Source organism: Phoca vitulina, unplaced genomic scaffold, assembly GCF_004348235.1.
Source record: "Phoca vitulina isolate PV1807 unplaced genomic scaffold, GSC_HSeal_1.0 scaffold23, whole genome shotgun sequence".
NCBI classification, from domain to species: Eukaryota; Metazoa; Chordata; class Mammalia; order Carnivora; family Phocidae; genus Phoca; species Phoca vitulina.
The window spans coordinates 27,342,525-27,369,013 of record NW_022589726.1 but is presented as its reverse complement, the minus strand read 5'-3'; the positions used below and the strand labels follow the sequence as shown (position 1 = coordinate 27,369,013).

Sequence of the window (26,489 nt, the reverse complement as noted above, 5' to 3'; positions counted from 1 at the left end):
GCTTCCCGCTGAGCAGGGAGCCCAATGCGGGGCTCAAACCCAGGACCCTGGGATCATGACCTGAGCCGAAGGCAGACGCTTAATGACTGAGCCACCCAGGTGCCCCTTCTTTTTTCTTTTTTGTTTTTTGTCTTTTAATTTTCATTTGTACAGTTACATTCTATTCTTTCATTGTATTTAATTTTATTTTTATACATAGGTAAGTTTTTCTTTCTTTACAATTTTTGGATCTAGTTTTATTTATTTATTTTTTAAGGTTTAATTTATTTGAGAGAGAGAGCACAGAGGAGAGGGAGAAGCAGGCTCCGTGCTGAGCAGGGAGCTCGACACAGGGCTTGATTCCAGGACTCTGAGATCATGACCTGAGCCAAAGGCAGCCGCTTAACCAACTGAGCCACCCAGGCGCCCTGAGGGATCTAATTTTCTAACAGAAATACACACAGGATCTAGTGTGTTGCTCTGTTCTGTTCACCTGTCTGATTATATTCTCTCTCTTCCCCCCCCCCCCCCCCCCCCCCATTTTGGGTCTCTTCTGAATTGTTTAGTATGTATTTCTCTGGGGTTGTTGTTGCCATTTTAGTATTTTGTTCTCTCGTTCATATATTCTTCTCTGGCAAGAATGATGACAGAAAAACTCACTCAAAAAAGAGAACAAGAGGCAGTACTGACTGCCAGGGACCTAATCAGTATGGATATAAGTAAGATGTTAGAACTAGAGTTCAGAATAATGATTATTAAGATACTAACTGGGCTTGAGTAGAGCATAGAGAACACTAGAGAATCCCTTTCTAGAGAAATAAAAGAACTAAAATCTAATCAAGTCAAAATCAAAAAAGCTATTAATGAGATGCAATAAAAAGTGGAGGCTCTAACTACTAGGTTAAATGAGGCAGAAGAGAGAATCAGTGATATAGAAGACCAAATGATGGAGAATAAAGAAGCTGAGAAAAAGAGAGATAAACAACTACGGGATCATGAGGGGAGAATTCGAGAGATAAGTGATGCCATAAAGCAAAACAATATTAGAATAATTGGGATCCCAGAAGAAGAGGAAAGAGAGAGAGAGGAGGGTGGGGCAGAAGGTATATTGGAGCAAATTAGAGCAGAGAACCTCCGTAATATGGGGAAAGAAACAGGCATTCAAGACCAGGAGGCACAGAGAAACCCCACCCCCAAATCAATAAAAATAGGTCAACATCTTGACATATAATGGTGAAACTTGCAAATCTCAGAGACAAGGAGAAAATCCTGAAAGCAGCTCTTGGTCCATAACCTACAAGAGTAGAAACATTAGACTGGCAGCAGACCTATCCACAGAGACCTGGCAGGCCAGAAAGGACTGGCATGATGTATTCAGGGTGCTAAAGAGAAAAATACACAACCAATGTTACTTTATCCATCAAGGCTGTCATTCAGAATAGAAAGAAAGATAAAAAAACTTCCAGGACAAACAGAAACTAAAAGAATTTGTGATCGCTAAACCAGCCCTGCAAGGGCAGCCCTGCAGCCCTGCAAATATTAAAGGGGATCCTTTAAGTGGAGAGCCTAAAAGTAACATAGACCAGAAAGGAACAGAGACAATTTACAGGAACAGTGACTTTACAGGTAATACAGTGGCACTAAATTCATATCTTTAAATAGTTACTCTGAATGTAAATGGGTTAATGCCCCAATCAAAAGGCACAGGGTATCAGATTAGATAAAAAAAAGTAAGAACCATCGATAATGCTGTCTGCAAGAGACTCATTTTAGACCCAAAGACACCTCCAGATTGAAAGTGAGGGGGTGGAAAGCCATTTATCATGCTAATGGACATGAAAAGAAAGCTAGGGTAGCAATCCTTATATCAGACAAATTAGATTTTTTTTTTTTTTTTTTTTTTTTAAAGATTTTATTTATTTATTTGACAGAGAGACACAGCGAGAGAGGGAATACAAGCAGGGGGAGTGGGAGAGAGAGAAGCAGGCTTCCCGCGGAGCAGGGAGCCCGATGCGGGGCTCGATCCCAGGACCCTGGGATCACGACCTGAGCCGAAGGCAGACGCTTAACGACTGAGCCACCCAGGCGCCCCTAGATTTTAAACCAAAGACTATAATACGAGATGAGGAAAGACACTGTATCATAATTAAAGGGTCTATCCAACAAGAAGATCTAACAATTATAAATATTTATGCCCCTAACATGGGAGCAGCCAATTATATAAACCAGTTTGTAACAAAATTAAAGAAACACATTGATAATAATACAATAATAGTAGGGGACTTCAATACCCCACTCACAGCAGTGGACAGATCATCTAAGCAGAAGTTCAACAAGGAAACAAGGGCTTTGAATGGCACACTGAACCAGATTGACTTCACAGATACATTCAGAGCATTCTGTCCTAAAGGAGCAGAATACACATTCTTCTCAAGTGCATATGGAATGTTCTCCAGAATAGTTCACATACTGGGTCACAAATCAGGTCTCAACTGGTACCAAAAGCTTGGGATCATTCCCTGCATATTTTTAGACCACAATGCTTTGAATCTTGAACTCAATCACAAGAGGAAATTTGGAAAGAACTCAAATACATGGAAGCTAAAGAGCATCCTACTAAAGAATGAATGGGTCAACCAGGAAATTAAGGAATTAAATTCATGGAAACAAATGAAAATGAAAACACAACTGTTCAAAACCTTTGGGATGCAGCAAAGGTGGTCCTACGAGGGAAGTACATACCAATATAAGCCTTTCTCAGGAAACAACATAGGGCTCAAATACACAACCTAACCTTACACTTAAAGGAGCTGGAGAACAGCAAATAAAGCCTAAACCCAGTAGAAGAGAAATAATAAAGATCAGAGCAGAAATCAATGAAATAGAAACCAAGAGAACAGTAGAACAGATCAGCAAAACTAGGAGTGAGTTCTTTGAAAGAATTAATAAGGTTGATAAGCCCCTGGCCAGACATATCAAAAAGAAAAGAGAAAGGACTCAAATAAATAAATCATGAATGAAGGAGGAGAGATCACAACCAACACCAAGGAAACAAAAACAACTTTAAGAGCATATTATGAGCAAGTATATGTCAACAAATTAGGAATCTGGAAGAAATGGATGCATTCCTGGAGACATATAAACTACCAAAATTGAAACAGGAAGAAACAGAAAACAAAACCTGAAGAGACCCGTAACCAGTAAGGAAATCGAATCAGAAATCTCCCAACAAACAAGAGTCCAGGGCCAGATGGCTTCCCTGGGGGAATTCTGCCAAACATTTAAAAAAGAATTAGTATCTATTCTTCTGGAGCTGTTTCTTTTTTTTTTTTTTTAAAGATTTTATATATTTGACAGTGAGAGATACAGCGAGAGAGGGAACACAAGCAGGGGGAGTGGGAGAGGGAGAAGCAGGCTTCCGGCTGAGCGGGGAGCCCGATGCGGGGCTCGATCCCAGGACCCCGGGATCATGACCTGAGCCGAAGGCAGACGCTTAAGGACTGCGCCACCCAGGCGCCCCTCTGGAGCTGTTTCAAAAAATAGAAATGGAAGGGAAACTTCCAAACTCCTTCTGTGAGGCTGACATTACCTTGATCCCAAAACCAGACAAAGACCCCACCAAAAAGGAGAATTACAGACCAATATCCTTGATGAACATGGATGCAAAAGTTCTCACCAAGATACTAGCCAGTAGGATCCAACAGTATCTTAAAAGGTTTATTCACCACAACCAAGTGGGATTTTTTCCTGGGCTGCAAGCATGGTTCAACATCCACAAATCAATCAGTGTGATACACTACATAAAAGAAAGGATAAGAACCATATGATACCCTGAATAGATGCAGAAAAAGCATTTGACAGAGTACAGCATCCTTTTTTTTTTTTTTTTTTTTAAAGATTTTAATTTATTTGACAGAAAGAGCACAAGCAGGGGGAGAGGTAGAGGCAGAGGGAAAGGGAGAAGCAGGCTCCCCACTGAGCAGGGAGCCCGACATGGGACTTGATCCCAGGACCCCAGGACCACGACCTGAGTCAAAGGCAGATGCTCAACTGACTGAGCCACCTAGGCGCCCCAGCATCCTTACTTGATTAAAACTCTTCACAATGTAGGGATAGAAGGAACATAAATCTATCATAAAAACCATTTATGAAAAGCCCACAGCAAATATCATTCTCTGTAAAAAACTAAGAGTTTTTCCCCTAAAGTCAGGAACATGGCAGGGATGTCTACTATCACCACTGCTGCTCAACATAGTATAGAAGTCCTAGCCTCAGCAATCAGACACAAACAGAAATAAAAGGCATCCGAATTGGCAGAGAAGAAGTCAAACTCTCACTCTTTGCAGATGACATGACACTCTATGTGGAAAACCCAAAGACTCCACCAAAAAATTGCTAGAACTCACACAGAAATCAGCAAAGTGGCAGGATGTAAAATCAATGTACAGAAATCAGTTGTATTTCTATACACTAACAATGAGACAGAAGAAAGAGAAATTAAGGAGTCGATGCCATTTACAATTGTGCCAAAAACCATAAGATACCTAGGAATAAGCCTAACCAAAGATGTAAAGGATCTGTACTCAGAAAACTATAGAACACTTATCACAGAAATTGAGGAAAACACAAAGAAATGGAAAAACCTTCCATGTTCATGGATTAGAAGAACAAATACTTTTAAAATGTCTATGCTAGAGCATTTTATACATTCAATGCAATCCCTATCAAAATACCATCAACTTTTTTCAGAAATGGAACAAATAATCATAAAATTTGTATGGAACCAGAAAAGACCCCGAATATCCAAAGGAATGGTGAAACAGAAAACCAAAGCTAGTGGCATGACAATTCCAGACATTAAGCTCTATTACAAAGCTGTAATCACCAAGACAGTATGGTACTGGCACAGAAACAGACACATAGATCAATGGAATAGAATAGAGAGCCCAGAAATGGACCTTCAACTCTATGGTCAACTAATCTTTGACAAAGCAGGGAAGAATATCCAGTGGAAAAAAAGACAGTCTCTTCAACAAATGGTGTTGGGAAAATTGGACAGCCACATGCATGAAGAATGAAACTGGACCATTTTCTTATACCATACACAAAAATAGACTCAAAATGGACGAAAGACCTAAATGTGAGACAAGAATCCATCCAAATCCTAGAGAACACAGGCAGCAATCTCTGTGACCTCGGCTCCAGCAACTTCTTGCTAGATACGTCTCCAAAGGCAAGGGAAGAAAGGCAAAAATGAACTATTGGGACTTCATCAAGATAAAAAGCTTTTGCACAGCAAAGGAAACAGTTGACAAAACCGAAAGACAGCCGACAGAATGCAAGAAGATATTTGCCAATGTCTTATCAGTTAAAGGGCTAGTATCCAAATTCTATAAAGAACTTACCAAACTCAACACCCAAAGAACAAATAATCCAATCAAGAGATGGGCAGAAGACATGAACAGACATTTCTCCAGAGAAGACATCCAAATGGCCAACAGACACATGAAAAATTACTCAATATCACATGGCATCAAGGAAATACAAATCAAAACCACAATGAGATACCACCTCATTTTAGGTCAGGATGCCTAAAATTAACAAGTCAGGAAACGACAGATGTTGGTGAGGATGTGGAGAAAGGGGAACCCTCTTACACTGTTGGTGGGAATGCAAGCTGGTGCAGCCACTCTGGAAAACAGTATGGAGGTTCCTCAAAAAGTTGATAATAGAGCTACCCTGTGGTCCAGCAATTGCAGTACTAGGAATTTACCCAGAAGATACAAATGTATTGATTCAAAGGGGCACCTGCACCCTGGTGTTTATAGCAGCAATGTCCACAATAGCCAAACTATAGAAAGAGCCCCAGATATCTATTGACAGATGAATGGATAAAGAAGATGTCATTCATATATATATACATATGTGTATATATATACACACACACACAATGAAATACTACTCAGCCATCAAAAAATTGAAATCTTGCCATTTGCAATGTCGTGGATGGAACTAGAGGGTATTATGCTAAGCAAAATAAGTCAATCAGAGAATGACAATTATCATATCTCACTGATATGTGGAATTTAAGAAACAAGGCAGAAGTTCATAGGGGAAGAGAGGAAAAAAACAACACGAAATCAGAGACGGGGGACAAACCATAGGAGACTCTTAATCATAGGAAACAAACAGAGGGTTTCTGGATTGGAGGGGTGGGTGGGAGAATGGGGTAATGGTGATGGACATTAAGGAGGGCACGTGATGTAATGAACACTGGGTATTATATAAATGAATCACTGAACTCTACATCTGAAACTAATAGTACATTATATGTTAATTGAATTTAAAGAAATAAATAATAAGTAAAAATAGTAAAAAGAAAAAAAGAAAGTACAGTTGAGTACAGTTGACCCTTGAACAACATAAGGGTTGGGAGTACTGACCTTCCATGCAGTCAAAAATTCATATATAAATTTTGACTCCCCCTAACTTAACTTCTATAGCCTACTCTCAGCTGGAAACCTGACTGATAATATACTTAATTAACACATATTTTGTATGCTATATATATATTATATGCTATATTCTTAAAGTAAGCTAGAAAAAAGAGAATGTTACAAAAATCATAAGAGAGGGCACCTGGGTGGCTCAGTCGGTTAAGCATCTGCCTTCGGCTCAGGTCATGATCCCAGGGTCCTGGGATTGAACCCCACTTCCGGCTCCCTGCTCGGTGGGGAGCCTGCTTCTCCCTCTCCCTTTGCCACTTCCCCTGTTTGTGCTCTCTCTCTTTCTCTCTCTCTCAAATAAATAAATAAATTTTTTTTTAAAAGATTTTACTTATTTGACAGAGAGAGACACCACGAGAGAGGGAACACAAGCAAGGGGGAGTGGGAGAGGGAGAGGGAGAAGCAGGCTTCCTGCTGAGCAGGGAGCCCAATGTGGAGCTCAATCCCAGGACCATGGGACCATGACCTGAGCCGAAGGCAGGTGCTTAATGACTGAGCCACCCAGGCACCCCTCAGATAAATAAAATCTTAAAAAAAAAAAGTCATAAGAGAAATACATTTATAGTACTGAACTGTAAGAAATCCACGCATATGTGGACCCATACAGTTCAAATCTGTGTTGTTCAAGGGTCCTCTGTAGATATATAGGAAAATAAAATAACAAAAAAACCCAAAACTTGAATCTTAAGTAACCACAACTTGAAAGTATCTACCAGAAAAATGAGCAGTTTTCTCATACTACTTTTTCCACAGGTTATGCTAAAATTAGTACTTAATTGCAGTCATTGCTCATTTTGACCATAACAAGGTAGGAATGAATATTCACATGGGGAATATTTGATAGACTGTGCTTTTATTTTGGGAGGTGTGTGTATAGTCAGAGACCTAACATTTATTGTATAACTACCTGATTCTAGTTACTATATTGAGTGTTTTTCTCTCTTTTTCATACAGACATGCTATGGTGTAAGTAGGTATATATCTCCATCTTATAGAAAATGTTCAGAAGTTAAATAATTTTCTCAAATTATTTCACTGGTAAATTCCTCCAAATATTTAAGGAGTACTAAATCTTCAGTAACTCTTGCAAAAAACCGAAGAGGAGGGAATACTTCAGGCACATTTTGAGGTCAGCATTACCTTGATACTACATCCAGACAAGGTCACTACAAGGAATGAAAATTATAGGCCAGTATCTCTGATGAACATAGATGTGGGAGTCTTCAATAAAATATTACTAAACGAAATTCTACAGCACATTCAAAGGATCATGTACCATGATCACATGGGATTCATTCCAGCGATGCAAGTACCCACAAATCAATCAATGTGATATATTGCATTAACAGAATGAAGGTTAAAAATAGGGGTGCCTGGGTGGCTCAGTCCTTAAGCGTCTGCCTTCGGCTCAGGTCATGATCCCGGGGTCCTGGGATCGAGCCCCACATCGGGCTCCCTGCTCAGTAGGAAGCCTGCTTCTCCCTCTCCCACTCCCCTGCTTGTGTTCCCTCTCTTGCTGTATCTCTCTCTGTCAAATAAATAAATAAAATCTAAAAAAAAAAAAAAAAGAGGTTAAAAATATATGATCACCTCAGTAGATGCAAAAAAGCCCATTTGACAAAATTCCAAATCCATTCATGATAAAAACTCTGAACAAACTGGGTGTAGAGGGAATATACCTCAACATAATAAAGGTCTGATATGACAAGCCCAGAGCTAACATCATACTTAGTGGTGAAAAGCGGAAAGCTTTACCTCTAAGATCAGGAACAAGACAACTGCTCTACTCTTGTCCCTTCTAACCAACATAGAACGAGAAGTCCTCACCAGAACAATTAGGCAAGGAAAAGAAATAAAAAGCATCCAAATTGAAAGGGATAAGTAAGACTTTTTTTTTTTTTTTTTAGTGGTGACATTATATTATATATTGAAAACCCTAAAGTGATCACGGAGAAGCTGTTAGAATAGATAAATTCAGTAAAGTTGTGGGATACAAAATCAATATGCAGAAGTCATGTTTCTATACAGCAATTATAAACTATCAAAAAGTTAGTTAAGAGAACAGTTCCATTTACAACAGCATCAAAAAGAAAATACTTAAGAATAAATTTAACCAAGGAGGTGAAACACCTTTACACTGAAAATTATAAAACATTGATGAAAGAAGTTGAAGAAGACACAAATAAATGGAAAGATAATCCATGTTCATGGATTGCTACAGTTAATATTGTTGAAGTGTCCATACTATCCAAAGCAATCTACAGATTCAGTGCAATTTTTATAAAAAAAAAAAAACAGTGGTATTTTTCACAGAACTAGAATAATCCTAAGATTTGTATGGAACTGAAGAAGATCCCAAATGGCCAAAGCAATCTTAAGAACAAAGCTGGAGGCATCACACTTCCTGATTTCAAACAAGCTGTAGTTATCAAAACAGTATGGTATTGGCATAAAAACAGACACATAGATCAATGGAACAGAGTAGAGACCTCAGAAATAAACCCATGCATATATGGTCAATTAATTTACAATGCAGGAGCCAAGAATATACAGTGGGGGAAAGGACAGTCTTCAATAAGTAGTGTTGGGAAAACTGGGTAGCGACATACAACATAATGAAACTGGACCCCTATTTTACACCATATATGAAAATCAACTTCAAGTGGATTAAAGATTTGAAAGTAAGACCTAAAACCTTAGAAGACCTAGAAGAAAACATAGGTGGTCAGTTCTCTGACATCAGTCTTGGCAGTGAGTTTTTTGGATTCAACACCAAAAGCAAAGGCAGCAAAATAATAAAAAATAAACAAGTGGGATCACTTCAAAGTAAAAAGCTTCTGCACAGCAAAAGAAAACCATCAACAAAATGAAAAAAGTAACCTAAGGAATGGTAGAAAATATTTGCAAATCATAAATCTGATAAGGGGTTAATATCTGAAGTATAGGAAGAACTTACACAACTCAATAGCAAAAAAATCAAACAGTCCAATTAAAAATTGAGCAACGGAGCTGAATAGACATTTTTTTTTTCAAAGAAGACATATGAATGGCCTACAGGTATACAAAAAGGTACTCAACATCACTAATTATCTGGGAAATAGAAATCAGAACTACAATGAGTTATCTCAACACCTGTTAGGATGGCTGTCATCAAAAAGGTGGGATAACAAGTGTTGTTAGTGAGGGTGTGGAGGAAAGGGAACCCTTGTGCACTGTTGGTAGGAATGTAAATTTAGTGCAGTCACTATGGAAAACAGTGTGGGGGTTCCTCAACAAAATAAAAATAGGACTGTCATGTGATCCAGAAATCCCACATCTGGATATATATCCAAAGGTAAAGAAAAGAGGATCTCAGATGCTGTTCATTGCATCATTATTTACAGTAACCAAGACCTGAAAACAACCTAAGTGTCCTTCAACAGATAAATGAATAAAGAAGATATGTTATATATACACGGAATATTTAACTATGAGAAAGGACATCCTAGCATTTGTGACAAAATGGATGGACCTCGAGGGCATTATGCTAATAAGCCAGAGAAAGACTAAGTACTCTATGATTTCACTTACATGTGGAATCTAAAGGGGCACCTGGGTGGCTCAGTCTGTTAAGCATCTGCCTTCGACTCAGGTCATGATCTTGGAGTCCCAGGATCGAGCCCCGTGTCTGGCTCTTTGCTCAGAGGGGAGCCTGCTTCCCTCTCTCTTTCTCCCTCTGCTCTTGCTCTCTCTCGTTCTCAAATACATAAAATCTTAAATTAAAAAGCTGAATTCATAGAAACAGATTAGTGGTCAGTAAGGGCTAGTGGTTGAGGGAAAAGGGAAGATGTTGGTCAGAGAGTACAAACTTCCATCTATATGATGATAAGTTCTGGGGATCTAATGTACAGCATAGTGATTATAGCTAATAATACTGTATACTTGGGGCGCCTGGGTGGCTCAGTCGTTAAGCGTCTGTCTTCGGCTCAGGTCATGATCTCAGGGTCCTGGGATCAAGCCCCGCATCGGGCTCCCTGCTCAGCGGGGAGCCTGCTTCTCCCTCTCCCACTCCCCCTGCTTTGTTCCCTCTCTCGCTGTCTCTCTGTCAAATAAATAAAATCTTAAAAAAAAAAAATACTGTATACTTAAAATTTGCTAAGAGATCTTAAATGTTCTTACCACAAAAAAGAAATGGTAATTATGTGTGATACAGGTGTTAGCTAATGCTATGGTTCTAATTATTTTGTAATTTTAAAAAGTAGATATATATCTCCATTTTATAGAAAAGTCTCAGAAGTTAATTTTCTAAAGAAAGCTACTCCTCACTATATCATTCTTATTCCTACCTTCCCGCACCCCAAAACATGTTGAACAGATGATCCATGATTCTAATCCTCAATTTGCTGTTTCCATCTACTCTCAGCAGTTAGAGGTTCTCTTCCCCAACCTTACGCTGTCTTTCCGTAACTGTTGTTATTGTATTCTCTTCCTTTTTCTGTTTTTCTGTCTTTGGTATACTTGGCTTTTCAGCAAGAGTAGATGTCACCTGGCTGTCTGTGCTGGTATTCAGGGAGCAGATGCTTGACTGCCTCAAAGGGAAAAAAAGAAAGAAAGATGTCTTTGTGACAACTTGTGTCCTTAGAGCTTTCGCAGAAGACTGAGGGTTCTAGAATGCTGGTTTTGAATAGGAAAGCTTGTTAGAACTTTGGTTCTGCCTTACCATGTCAAGGGTGCTTTATCCACCTGAAAGACTGGCTTGTTTTTATTGTCAGGTAGAAATGAAGGAAAAGAAATAGTAGTTGCCCATCCAACTCACTGAATGTTTAAATCAGGATATATGAAATACTCATCTCTTCTGAACTATAATGTAAATGTAGGTTACAACGTAGGACTTTGTGGTACATGTTAAAATGTATTTAGTGGGAAGCAACCATAGTGGACTTTAACTATTTTTGACAGTTAAAGTAGATGTTTGTATTTTTGTCTTAAAATGGAATCAGACTTTCAGAGTTTTAGATCTATGATCATTTTAAATATTGGGAAAGTACAGCCTCTGTTCCTTGCCCAGGGTTACATGGTAGCTGTGGGACACTTTTACCTAGATTTCCTGATTTGGTGGAGGGCTTTTTCTTTTAAGACATTCTGGCTGCCCTCATGTAGGAATAATTTTTCAGATTTTTTTCTTACTGTTAGAAGTTAATTTCAAATGAGAGTTTTTCAGGTGTATAGATTTAATGAAAGATGGTTGGAAGGATTCAGCTGTAGAAGATTTTGCTTCCATCTTTACTGGAGAGAACTTAAGAATGTTTGTTTTATTTTTACTCTAACTTTCTCTTCAAAACAGATACCAAAAAATGGGCATAAATTTTTTTCTTTGAGGTATTCATATGTATATGGTTGTTTATTCTAACTTAGTCTTTTTTAACTTTTTTTTCCCCGAAGATTTTATTTATTTGAGAGAGAGCATGCACGAGCAGGGTGGAGGGGCAGAGGGAGAGGGAGAAGTAGGCTCCCAGCTGAGCAGGGAGCCCAATGTGAGGCTTGATCCCAAGACCCAGTGATCATGACTTGAGCCGAAGGCAAATGCTTCATAGACTGAGCCATCTAGGCATCCCTGGGTTTTTTTGTTTGTTTGTTTGTTTTTTTAACTTTTTAATCTTACTGCTAAGTAATAATAGAGGTATTACTTCTACCTTTTTAACATTATGTGTGGCTAGGGCTTTGGAGTGACACATTTAGGCTTCATTGGCTGTGGAAACACTATATACATACACTGTTACTATCTTTCAGTAACTATGATGGATGTCCAGCCAGTAGTTTGGTGAATTGACTAAGCTGTGGGAGGAGGTCAGGGGCCTTTGTCATAAGTTCCAGCTTAACATTTACTAGTGACTGGGCAAATCACTAGCTTTTGGACATTCAGTGTTTTGGTTTATAAGTTGGGGTAATAAAGTCTACCCTAACCACCTTCATGGAATTCCATTTAATTAAAATACTTTTTTAGGTGTGCATATAGAAGCACTTTATAAATGGTAGTATACTCTAATGTGGAGACTTTTAAAGATTTATTTATTTTTATTTGAGAAAGAGAGAGAATAAGCCAGAGGGGCAGAGGGAGAGGAAGAGAGAATCTCAGGCAGACTCTCTGCTGAGCATGGAGCCTGACAGGGGGCTTGATCTCACAACCCTGAGATCACAACCCCAGCTGAAACCAAGAGTCAGATGCTCAACCGACTGTGCCACCCAAGTGCCCCTAATGTGGAGATCTTTAATGCCACTGTCATCCAGAGGAAGTATGTTTGGATTTAATGATGTGACTTTAGAGAAGATGTGGAGACAAAATTAGAGGTGAAAGACCTAGTTGATGAAAATGTATGCTAATAAAATAGAATGGAATCAGAACTACTATATGGGCCCAAGGAACCAAGTTTTCTAATTTTTGGCTTAGTTTTGTTTTTTGTTTTTTTTTTAAGAGAGGGGAAGGCAGAGAGAGTCTTAAGCAGGCTCCATGCCCATGCTCCATGGGGACGCCATCTCCCAACCCTGAGATCATGACCTTAACCGAAATTAAGAGTCAGACGCTTAACTGACTGAGTCACCCAGGTGCCCCTTGGCTTAGAACTTTTATACCTTATTCTGTAACGTAGGTCTGTAAACAGTATTGTGGGAATCATGTGATCCAGAAAAAAATTTTATTTTCTTCATTTTTATATTGACCTCATGAACTGATTGATCTTCTTCAAATATTTTACTATAACTGATTTATATCAGTGAATATGGAAAAGAAAGAAAAACTGAAGTACCAAGCACTGTGCTAGATACTTTCTGGTCTATTACTTCTCTTGATTCTCAAAACTACTTTATAAAACAATATTATTAACACCTGTTTTGTAAATGAGGCAACCAAGGCTTTACAGTGTCATTAATTATGCATATAAAATCATCTACCTACCAAGTGATGAACCTGGCATTCAAGCCCAGGTATGTCTGTAACTTGAAATTCCATACATTGTTTTGTATTGGATATGGTTGAAGAAGGGAAGCAGTAGAAGTATCAAAATGAAATTTAAGTGTATAAAATATTGTGTAAAGAGTAGGATTTATATAAATTATTACAAGTTATGAAAATAGCATATGACTTTTCTATTGCATTAGTTAGAAATTTACCTTGATGATATTTTGGCGTTACTTATTTCATTGAATATAATTCAAGATACAACATTGAAATCAGTATGATGTCCTGTTTATTTTAAATACTATTAGTGTATTAGTTAATTGTCAGTGTCTTTTGTTCCTTAAGATGAATTTTTGAAGTTTTATATAAATGAAATTAGGAGTCAGATCTAATCTGTATGGCCAAAAGGAATTGCTACTTAAATTCTGTGTTGAATATTTTTGAAAAAGTAAATAAAGAATGTACATGTTATCTATATACATTTGGAGGCTTACATGATTTTAATGTAAGTGGGATGTACTTTTTTTTATTATTAAAGATTTTATTTATTTATTTGATAGAGTGCACAAGCAGGGGGAGTGGCAAGCAGAGGGAGAGGGAGCAGCAGGCTCCCTGAGGATCAGGAAGCCCTATGTGGGGCTCCACCCCAGGACCTTGGGATAATGACCTGAGCCAAAGGCAGACACTTAACCAACTGAGCCACCCAAGCACCCCTGGGATATACTTCTTCCTTTATTGGAAGTTTAAATGCTTTTGAGAATTGTAATAGAACTGTTCTTTTGTTTTTGTTAGGTGTTAGACAAACCCAGTAGGCTAACTGAAAAGGAACTTGCTGAGGCTGCAAGCAAGTGGGCTGCTGAGAAGCTAGAGAAGGCAGATGAGAGTAACTTACCTGAAATTGAGTATGAGGTAAGGCATAGTTTTTCCTTGATGTTTCACATGAAGAGTTTTGTCTGGATCTTAAATTATGGGTGGGAAGTGTTTGATTTGTTCTAGTACTTTAAAATATATATGGGGAAAATAGCCTCATGGATTATAAACATTTACCACACAGAGTAATAGTATGAATATGAATGATTCTGAGTTCAATAATTGAACTATACCTGAATTTCTCCAGTAGTATAGAAGTGAGAGAATAGAATAAATAGGGAGGATAAGGAAAATGCATTATTTATCCTTTTATGGGCTTTGCTGTTAAAAGTATCTCTAGAAATCATGGTAAGCCACTGGTCATAAACCAGTGAATTCAGAATAAGAATCTACTTAGACCTTGGATCTTGGGCTATATTTATATCACATGTTATATTCTATGGAAATTATCTCATAAATATCCCAAGAAATGAAATGACACATTGTTTGAGTTACCTGTGATCTTTGATGAGTCTTGAGTACCAAAAGATGAGAGCATTTTTGGGTCCATAAAATACTGTTTATGAATTTTTGCATTAAAACATTTGAAAATGAACTCAAACTTTTCTGTATAACTCATAACATCTCTAATAGGGAAATACAGATGTTTCATTGGCAAAATTAAGCTTTTAGACTCAGGAATTGGTGCTAAAGGAATTATTTTGGTATGATAACACAGAGAATATAAAAATCTCTGTACCATGAGAGATTATGTAGATTTGAAGATTTCTGGCTTTTCAATACATTTTAAGATACCTTTTATAGAAGGCCCTTTGATAAAATGGATCAAGCATTAGAATTTGATCTAAAATATATATACCTACATAAATCTTTACCTACAAAAATCTTTTCCAAGATAACTAATGTACACTGCTCATAGAAAGTACAAGCCACTATAAACCCTATCAGTACATACACAAATAAAGCCCCTCTTTTTAAAAATGCTTATCTGTCATTTAGATATCAATTGTTCTTAAATAGGTCAAGGTTTCCTTGTTATTGTATCTATAATAGTAGGTATTTATACATATTCTTGAATGAATATATCAACATCATCTAGCTGTCCCTTTTTGGCACCTTTCCATCACTATTTAAAAGCATGAACAATAAAGTAATTTATAGGGCCATTTTGTTTATTTTCTTAATAATTAGCATAGTGGTTTTTATATTAATAATAGGTTTATATACTTCAAAATTGCTATTTTGGAGAACTGATCATTTTTCTCAGAGTACTTAAAAACTTCCAAAAATACCACTTTCTTGTTTGCTTAATACTCTCAGTTAGCAAGGCTTTATTAAGATATATTCATCTTTCCCCCATCACTTTTTATACCTCTTAATTAAAAAAAAAAACAGTCCTCACTGTCGACCTTCCCCAGATTTTAAATATTTTACTTACTGCTTGAGTGGATCTTGAGTCTTAGTAGTCAGTGACATTGGGTCTAGAAAGACTTTCTTTTTAACCTCCTTATTTTTTTTTCTCTTAAAAATGCACAGGATTTGCTAGATTTTGAATTAATAAATAGCACTAACAACCCTATATAAGTGGGGTGATAGGTCAGGCACGATCTTTTGTTGAACCAAAGGCAAGGTGAGTGAGGGTAGGATTGAGATCTCTTTGATATGTTTGTTATATGGTATACATCATTAATGTTGAGCAACAACATCAATTTCATAGCACTGTCTAAAATGTTTTTCAAGTTAGATCGATACTTTCTTACACTGGAAGTAAAGCATTGGGGAAATTTTTATGATACTCTTGTTCTTTTATTTAAAAACCTAATCCCACCGCAGTTTATTAACGTTTTGCTCAGATAGTAACATTTGTTCTCAGGCAATTGTTAAATAGTTACTCATTTTAGTGATCTATGCTTTTTGGGAAATAGAATTTTGACTTTGATTCTGTAAACTCGTATCTGATTTAACAGAATAAGCTGGGAGGAGAAAAGGACTTTGATGCTAGGAAAGAGACTGGCATAATACTGTGTGTGTGTGTTTAAATGTACTTGTGGCAGTATTTTTATTTTATTTTAGTTTTTTTTTTTTTTTTAAGATTTTTTAAAAGTAATCTCTACACCCAACATGGGGCCCGAATTTAGCAACCCTGAGATTAAGAGCTGCATGCTCTACCAACTGAGCCAGCCATGTATGTACCCCTTTATGTTAGTTACTTAATGGTCCATGTACTTCAGAAACATTGTGTAGATTCATTTTTATGACTAGAGAGAGATTAAATATTTAGTTTTCCTGTTTATCTTCTCTTGCTGCTGTGAATATAATTTTAAGCAATTCAATTGGGAGACCATGTCATTTACAGAAAGTTAGGTGAAATTGAAGATACATTCAGTGACGTACTTAAATATCCAGGAATGTTGTAATTCAGTCTACTGTTCAGTTTTATATTTGGGCTCTAATAGATAATTTCTCAAAGTATTTGATGGAATACTAATTCTAGAGAGTCTTAACGATCTGAGGGGAAAAAAAAATTCTATTAGCCAGTATGTTTGGGAAATGCTAGATTTAAAAGAGGTAGGTTATTTTGATATTGCAGCACTTTTCAGAGATTTTAATATGTTAATATGCTCATCAGTGGTCTCTGAAGGAAGATAAATAATAAAATTTGCATAATTTAGCAGACTTGACTATGAAATTTTTCACAGTGCATATTTTAGGAGTAGTATTTTAAGTTACATATTTTCAGAAAATAGTACCATTCTGGCTTTCTCATAATATATTTAAATTCACTGAATACTCATTCTGCATCTTCTTGTGTCAAATACTGCATTAGAGACACCATCCTAGCTGTCTGGGAGCTTGCAGTCAAATTTTGTAGAGACGTAATTTACCATCCTCAAACAAATGGCCATGTAGCTTTTGGTTATCAGAGTGAAAAGCAGATTACTTGGAGGCAGTACCTGTCCCAGTAGAACAGGTTGCTTCTTCCTATAGAAGAAAATTTTGACATTTTTCTTAAGTGTGAATGTATGATTTATGTTGTTTCCACATATGAAGTGTCATTTTCTACTTCAGTATCTCTGCTTACTCTTCTCCAGTGTAGAATACCCATCTTTTGTGGCCTTCTAATTCATATTCATTCAGTGGAATCTAGTGTTTGAGATAAAACTCAAGATCTTTCTTGATTCTGCTTTCTTCCCCTTTCTATTTTAAAATTTTATGCTGCTTTGTCACTGATGAACTTATTATTGCCTTTATTAAAATACTGTTTTTACTTGTCTAGTTATATGTACACTGAATGCATCTGAAGCACTTGTCTTGTTTTCCCTCTACAGTACCTTGAATGGTATGTATCTAATTAGCTTAACCTAATTTAATTGTTAATAAGCCCTTTCAGTATCAGCTCAAGTTATTTTTCTCTTCTTGCTATTTGTTTTCCAAAAATGCATTATCTGCTCCGATGTGCTTTCTGTCCTCATATATTTATATTTTTGTGTGTCACCCTGGAATTATGATGAAACCTGATGAAACCTGAAATTCCTATTTTTAACGTGCTTTAAACTTTAACAGTTCTTTTTTTTTTTTTTTGCACTAACATAACTCAAATGGAATCTTGTGGCAGATTTTGATCTTGGGATTTAGTCAGAACTGGTAGTATAAGTTATCCAACTTCCTTAACGTCATTCAAAACTAATTGTTGTTTGCCTGGTGTTAGAAACCTGATATTGATACCGGGGTTTCTATCTTAAATATCTTTAACATAAAATTTACCATCTTAACCATTTTTAAGTATATAGTTCAGTGGTATTAAATACATTAGCATTATTATACAGCCATCCCCCACCATTCATCCTCATAACTCTCTTCACTTTGTAAAACTGAAACTATACCCATTAAATGATAACTCCCCAAAGCAATTTATCAGTAGATCTTCCCAGCCCCTGGTAACCACCATTATGTTTTCTGTCATTAAGATTTTGACTATTCTAAGTATCTCATGTAAGCGGAATTGTACAGTATTTATCTTTTGTGATTGGCTCCTTCATTTAGTATAACGTCCTCAAGGGTCATCCATGTTGTAGCATATTACAGAATTCCTTTCTTACTAAAGCTGAGTACCACATTTTGCTTATCCATCTGTCAGTAGACACTTGGATTGCTTCTGCGTTTAGCTATTGTGAATAATGCTGCTATGAACATGGGTATCCAAATATCTTCAAGACCCTGCTTTCGATTCTTTTGAGTATGTATTCAGAAGTGGAATTCCTGGACCATATGGTAATTCTATTTTTAATTTTTTGAGGAACTTCCATACTGTCTTCCACGGTGACTATACCATATATTCCCACCAGCAGTGCACAAGAGTTTTAATTTCTCCACATCCTCATCATCACTTGTCATTTCCTGGGTTTTTGCTAGTAGCCACCCTAATGGGTATGAGGTGGTATCTCATTGTAATTTTGATTTGCATTTCCCTAATGACTAGCGATGTTGTTTTTTCTTGTGCTTAATGGCCATTCGTGTATCTTCTTAGAAGAAATGTTTAAGTCCATTACTTATTTTTAATTGTTTCCTCGTTGTTGAGTTTTAGAAGTTTTTCTGTATATTCTATATATTAACCCCTTATCAGATATGTGATTTGCAGATATTTCTCCCATTTTGTGGTTTACCTTTCTACTCTGTTGATAGTGCTATTTGATAAGCAAAAATTTAAATTTTTCGTTAAGCCCAAATTTTGTTTTTTCTTTTGTTACCTGTGCCTTTGGTGTCATGTAGAAGAAATCATTGGCAAATCTAAAGTCATGAAGCTTTTGTCCTGTGTTTTCTTCTAAGAGTTTTATTATTTTAGGTCCTACATTTAGGTGCTTGATCCCTTGTGAGTTAATTTTTATATATGGTGTTAGGTAAGGGTCCAACTTCATTCTTTTGCATGTTTTGATACCCAATCTTCCAGTATCATCTGTTGAAAAGACTGTAGTTTTCCCATTGTATGGTCTTGGCATCCTTGTTAAAAGTCATTTAACATATATGTGAAGACTTATTTCTGGGTGCTCTTTTCTATTCACTGGTTTATGTTTGTCTTTCTGCCAGTATTACACTGATTTGATTAATGTAGCTTGGTAGTAAGTTTTGAAATCGGGAAGTGTGGGTCTTCCACTTTTGCACTTCTTTTTCAAGGTTTATTTTGGATATCCAGGGTCCCTTTCAGATTCCTTATGAGTTTTAGTGGAGGTTTTTGTTTTTTAATTTCTGTAAAAAATGACATTGGAATGTTGGTAGGGATTGCCTTGAAAATGTAGATTGCTTTGGGTAGTATTGACATTTTAACAATATTAAGTCTTTCAATGTGTGAACATGGGATGTGTTTCCATTTATGTTCTTTTTCAGCAGGGTTTTTGTAGTTTTCATTATACAAATTTTTCATCTCCTTGGTTAATTCCTAAGTTTTATTCTTTTTGATGCTATTGTAAATGGAATTCTTTTGTAATTTCCTTTTTCAATTATTCTGTTGTTCATCTACAGAAATGCAATTAATTTTTGTATGTTGAGTTTGTATCTTGCTACTTTGCTGAATTCATTTATATTGTGTGTGTATAATCTTTAGGGTTTTCTACATATAAGGTCATGTCTGCAAAAAGATAATTTTATTCCCTTCCAATTTGTATACCTCCCCTCCCCTTCCCTAATTGCTTTGACTAAAACTCCCAGTACTGTTTTGCATTGAAGTGGTGAAAGCAGGCATCCTTGCCTTGTTCCTGTTCTTAAAGAAAAATCAGTTTTTCAGTATTGAGTGTGATGTTAGCTGTGGGTTTTTCATATATGGCTTTTATTATGTTGAGATAGTTTACTTCTATTCCTAGTTTGTTGAGTTTCATCATGAAAGGGTGTTAAATTTTGTCAAATGCTTTTTCTGTATGAATTCAGATGATCATGTAGATTTTTTCCCCTTCATTCTGTTGATGTGGAGTATTACATTGATCAATTTTCCTATGTTGAATTATTCCTTGCATTTCAGGAATAAATCCCACTTGGTCATGATGTATAGTCCTTTTAATATGCTGCTGAATTCTTTTTGCTAGTGTTTTGTTGAGATTTTTTGCATCAGTGTTCCTAAGGGATATCAGACTGTGTAGCTTTTGTTGTTGTTGTAGTGTCTTTGTCTGGCTTTGGTTTCAGGGTAATAATGTCCCCATAGAATGAATTAGGAAGTGTTCCTTCCTCTTCAATTTTTTTTTAAGAGTTTTAAAAGGCTTGGTATTAGTTCTTTAAATGTTTAGTAGAGCTTACCAGTGAAACCATGAGGTTCATGGCTTTTCTTTGTTGGGAGATTTTTGATTACTGATTCAATTTCCTTACAAGTTACAAGTCTATTTAGATTTTCTCTTCTTTTTTTTTTTTTTAAAGATTTTATTTATTTATTTGAGAGAGAGAATGAGAGAGAAAGCATGAGAGGGGGGAGGGTCAGAGGGAGAAGCAGACTCCCTGCTGAGCAGGATGCCCAATGCAGGACTCGATCCTGGGACTCCAGGATCATGACCTGAGCCGAAGGCAGTCGCTTAACCAACTGAGCCACCCAGGCACGCAGATTTTCTCTTTCTTCTTGACTTAGTCTTGGTAGGTTTTGTGTTTTTAGGAATTGTCCATTTTATCTAGGTTACCCTGTTTGTCAGCATGCGGTTGTTCATAGTACTCTCTTAGTAATCCTTTTTATTTCTATAGAATTGCTAGTAATGTTCCCACTTTCATTTCTGATTTTAGTAACTTGAGTCTTCTCTTTTTTCTTAGTCCATCTAGCTAAAGGTTTGTCAATCTTGTTGATCTTTTTGAAGAACCAACTTTTGATTTCTTTGATTTTTTTTCTTTTTTCTGTTTTTCCATTTATCTCTGTTCTAATCTTTATTTCTTTCCTTCTGCTAGCTTTGGGTTTAGTTCTGATTTTTCTAGTTTCTTAAGTTGTGAAGTTAGGTTATTGATTTGAGTTTGTTCTTGTTTTTTAATATAAGTGTTTATAGCCATTAACTTCCCTCTTAGCACTGCTTTGCTGCTTCTCCTAAGTTTTTATACATTGTTTTAATTTTCATTTGTCTCTAAGTATTTTATGCTTTCCATGTGATTTCTTCTTTCACCCATTGCTAGTTTAAAAGTGTGTTGTTTAATTTCCACAGTTTTATGAATTTTCCAGTTTTACTTTTTAAATTTATTGACACTTAATGTATGACCTAACACTTAATCTATTAGAAAACTGTCTCATGCACTTGAGAATGTATTCTGTTGTTGTTGGGTAGAGTGATCTTTGTATGTCTGTTAGATCTACTTTGTGGATTGTCTTGTTTACAAGTCCTCTGTTTCCTTAACTTTTATCTGATTTTTCTATCCATCATTGTGACAAGGGTATTGAAGTCTCCAACTATTACTGTATAATTATTATTTCTCCCTTCAGTTCTGGCAGTTTTTACTTCATATATTTTGATGCTGTGTCATTAGGTTGATAGATATTTATAATTATTATATCTTCTTGCCGTATTGAACCTTTTATTAATATATAATACCTTATCTATTGTAACCTTTTTTGATTTAAAGCCTGTTTTGTCTGATATTAGTGTAGTCACACCTACTCTTTTTTAGTTACTATTTGCATGGAATATCTTTTTCCATCCTTTTACTTTCAACATGTTTGTGTCCTTGAGTCTGAAGTAAGTCTCTTGTAGACGGTATATTGTTGGATCATGTGTTTTTATCTGTTCTGCCAATATCATCCTTTGATTGGAGGGTTTAACCCATTACATTTAAGTAATTACTGAGAGAAGGGACTTCTGTCATTGGGCTATTTGTTTTTTATATTCCCTATATCATTTTTGTCCCTCATTTCCTGCATTCTTGTTTTCTTTTGTTTAATTGATTTATTTTTGGTAGTGAAATGTTTAAATTCCTTCTTAATGTCCTTTTGTACATATTCTATACCTATTATCTTTGTGGTTACCATGAGGATTACATTTATATCCTAAGGTTATAACACTGATTTGTATTTATATCAGTTTAAGTTCAATAACATACAAAAACTCTGCTCCTCTACAGCTCCATCTCCACCCCTTTTATAAAAGTTTTTGATGTCACAAAATTACATCTTTATACATTATGTGCCCCAAAACATAAACTAATAATTCTTTTTTTTTTTTTTTTTTAAGATTTTATTTATTTATTTGACAGAGAGAGAGACAGTGAGAGAGGGAATACAAGCAGGGGGAGTGGGAGAGGGAGAAGCAAGCTTCCCGCTGAGCAGGGAGCCTGATACAGGGCTTGATCCCAGGACTCTGGGATCATGACCTGAGCTGAAGGCAGATGCTTAATGACTGAGCCACCCATGCGCCCCAAACTAATAATTCTTTTAAATGCAGTAGTCTCTTCAGTTATCTAGAAAACAAGATTTGGAGTTATAGTAGTACCAGCTTTTTCTTTTTCTTTCTTTTTTTTTTTTTTTAAAGTAGGCTCCATGCCCATCACGGAGCCCAGTGCAGAGCTTGAACTCATGACTCTGAGATCAAGACCTGAGCTGAGATCAAGAGTTGGAAGCTTAATGAGTGAGCCACCCAGGCACCCCACAGGAGTACTAGCTTTTACACTAATAGTGTTCTTTAAACATATTAGTCTCTTAAATCCAGTGTAGAAAACAAAACAAAAAAAGTGCAGTTGTGAAGCATTGATACAATAATACTAGTTTTTATAATTACCCATGTATTTATTTTTATTGAAGTCTTTATTTTTCCAGAAGGATTCAAGTTACTGTGTAGTATCCTTTCATTTCACCTTGCAGGACGCCTTTGAGCATTTATTGCAGGGCAGATTTAGTAGTCATAAACTCCCTCAGCTTTTGTTAATCTGAGAATGTCTTAATTTCTCCCTCATTTTTGAAGGACAGTTTTCGTGGATATAGGATTCTTGGTTGACAGTTTTTCTTTTATTACAGTTGACGTTTGAACTGCATAGGTCCACTTATATGTCAATATTTTTCAGTAAATATGTTGGAAAATTTTTTGGAGATTTGCAACAATTTAAAAAGGCTCACGGGGCGCCTGCATGGCTCAGTCAGTTAAGCGTCTGCCTTCGGCTCAGGTCATGATCCCAGGGTCCTGGGATCGAGCCCCGCATTGAGCTCTCTGCTCAGCGAGGAGCCTGCTTCTCCCTCTCCCTCTGCCTGCCACTCTGCCTACTTGTGCTCTCTCTCTCGGTCAAGTAAATAAATAAATAATCTTTAAATAGAAAAAAAAACCTCACAAACTGTGTAGCATAGAAATACCAAAAAAAAGGGGGCGGAGCAAGATGGCGGAGGAGTAGGAGACCTGGATTTCGTCTCCTCTCAGGAATTCAGCTGGATAGGGATCAAACCATTCTGAACACCTACGAACTCAACAGGAGATCGAAGAAAAGAATAGCAACAACTCTCTGAACAGAAAAGCGACCACTTTCTGGAAGGTAGGGCGTGCGGAGAAGTGAATCCGAGGCGTTATTCGGGAGGATAGACGGCGGGGGAGGGGCCTCCGTCGGCCGCTTCTGGCAAGTGATAGAGCCACGGAGCACAAAATCGGAACTTTTAGAAGTCTGCTCCGCTGAGGGACGTCACTCTGGTGGCGAAGTGGGGGGTGGAACCCTCGCGGGACAGTGTGGTCTCAGAACCCTCGGGGTCACAGAAAGACGGGGGGTGCCTGAGTGCGGCAGAGCTCCCAGGTATCGGAGCAGGGAAGCCGGCTGCAGAGACGGAGCCCAGGCGCGGGCTCTCAGCTCAGGGTTGCCATAAACCGTGATCCGCGGCACAGTCGGGCCACTGCTCCTCCAGCAGGGACCCAACAAGCGGCAGATCCGGGGAGACTCCCCTTCCTCCCCTGGGAGGAGCAGCACGGGAGCGCACCGCAGGAATCTGCTGGGTTTGGAGACTCCACCCGGGGTTGGGTGCCAGATAGAAACGCGCAGTCACAGGCCGGGTGAGCGTGGAGTGTGGCCGGAGACCGGGGAGACGGGAGTGACTGACTGCTTTTCTCTGGGGGCTCGCTGAGGAGCGGGACCCCGAGTTCTCGGCTCCGCCGGGGCGGAGACTGGGAGGCCGCCATTTTCACTCTCCGCCTCCAAAGCTGTACGGAAAGCTTGCAGGGAACAAAAACTCCGGAGAGCAAACCCGAGCAGATTACTTAGCCCGGACCGGCAAGGGCGGGGCAAAGACATTTGGGAACCACGGCAACAGGCCCCTCCCCCAGAAGATCAGCGAGAACAGCCAGCCAAGACCAAGTTTACCGATCAATGAGAACGGCAGAACTCCAGCGCTAGGGGAATACTGCACATAAAATTCATGGCTTTTTTACCATGATTCTTTAGTCTTTCAAAGTTAATTATTTTTTTTAACTGTCTTTTTTTCTTTTTTCCTTTTTTCTTTTTTTTTGAATTTTTCTTTTTCCCTTTTTCAAACAACATCTTATCAATCCCTTTTTTAAAAAAAAACATTTTTATTTTTCATTTTTAAAGTCATATTCTATCCCTTCATAGTAGTTACCCGTATTTTTGGCATATATATATAAGTTGTTCTCTCTTTAAAATCTTGAGATAGTTTCCTCTAACAGATCAAAATATACTCTAAATCTCTAGTGTATGGTTTTTTTCTACTCCCCTGCCTGATCACATTCTCTCCCTTTTATCTTTCTTTTTTATTTTAATCCTCTTCTTTCTTTTTTCAAACAACTTATCAAATCCTTTTTTAAAATTTTTTATAATTTCCATCTTTACAGTCATATTCCATCCCTTCATCATATCAACCCTTATTTTTGTACATATATAAGTTTTTCTTTCTTTAAAATTTTGGGAGGGACTTTCTTTTAACAGACCAAAATACACCCAAAATCTAGTCTGTGGCACTGATCTATAATCCAGCCTGATCATATTTGATCACATTCTGTTTTTGTTTTGTTTTGTTTTGTTCTGCTTTTGTTTGTTTTTATCTTTATCTTTTTCTTTTTTCTTTTTTTCTTTCCTTTTCTTTTTTCTCTCTTTCCCTTTCTTTTCCCACTGCTTCAGGTCTTTTCTGATTTGTTTAGAGTATATTTTCTGGGGACGTTGTTACCCTGCTAGCATTTTGTTCTCTCATTAATCTATTCTCCTCTGCACAAAATGACAAGACGGAAAAAATCACCTCAACAAAAAGAACAAGAGGTAGTACCGACTGCCAGGGACCTACTCAATACGGACATTAGTACAATGTCAGATCTACAGTTCAGAATCATCACTTTAAAGATACTAGCTGGGCTTGAAAAAAACATGGAAGTTATTAGAGAAACCCTTTCTGGAGAAGTAAAAGAACTAAAATCTAACCAAGTTGAAATCAAAAAGGCTATCAATGAGGTGCAATCAAATATGGGGGCGCTAACTGCTAGGATAAATGAGGCAGAAGAAAGAATCAGTGAGATAGAAGACCAAATGATGGAAAATAAAGAAGCTGAGAAAAAGAGAGATAAACAACTACTGGATCACGAGGGCAGAATTCGAGAGATAAACGATACCATAAGACGAAACAACATTAGAATAATTGGGATCCCAGAAGAAGAAGAAAGAGAGAGAGGGGCAGAAGGTATAATGGAGCAAATTATAGCAGAGAACTTCCCTAATTTGGGGAAGGAAACAGGCATCAAAATCCAGGAAGCACAAAGAACTGCTCTCAAAATCAATAAAAATAGGTCAACACCCCGACATCTAATAGTAAAACTTACGAGTCTCAGAGACAAAGAGAAAATCCTGAAAGCAGCTCGGGAGAAGAGATATGTAACCTACAATGGTAGAAACATTAGATTGGCAACAGACTTATCCACAGAGACCTGGCAGGCCAGAAAGGACTGGCAGGACATATTCAGAGCACTAAATGAGAAAAATATGCAGCCAAGAATACTATATCCAGCTAGGCTGTCATTGAAAATTGAAGGAGAGATAAAAAGCTTCCAGGACAAACAAAAACTAAAGGAATTTGCAAACACGAAACCAGCCCTACAAGAAATATTGAAAGGGGTCCTCTAAGCAAAGAGAGAGCCTAAAAGCAACATAGACCAGAAAGGAACACAAACAATATACAGTAACAGTCACTTTACAGGCAATACAATGGCACTGAATTCCTATCTTTCAATAGTTACCCTGAATGTAAATGGGCTAAATGCCCCAATCCAAAGACACAGGCT

At 37.3% G+C, this 26,489-nt stretch overlaps 1 protein-coding gene across 6 annotated transcripts in view; it reads left to right on the top strand.

Annotated features, from left to right (window-relative positions):
- PPHLN1 (periphilin 1) overlaps window positions 1-26,489 on the top strand; it is a 152,486-nt gene that overhangs the window by 64,370 nt on the left and 61,627 nt on the right. For all 6 annotated transcript variants that reach the window (XM_032420250.1, XM_032420252.1, XM_032420251.1 and 3 more), the window contains one exon: window positions 14,212-14,328. In XM_032420250.1, the coding sequence (XP_032276141.1) occupies window positions 14,212-14,328 (117 nt within the window). The remainder of the gene's footprint in view (window positions 1-14,211; window positions 14,329-26,489) is intronic.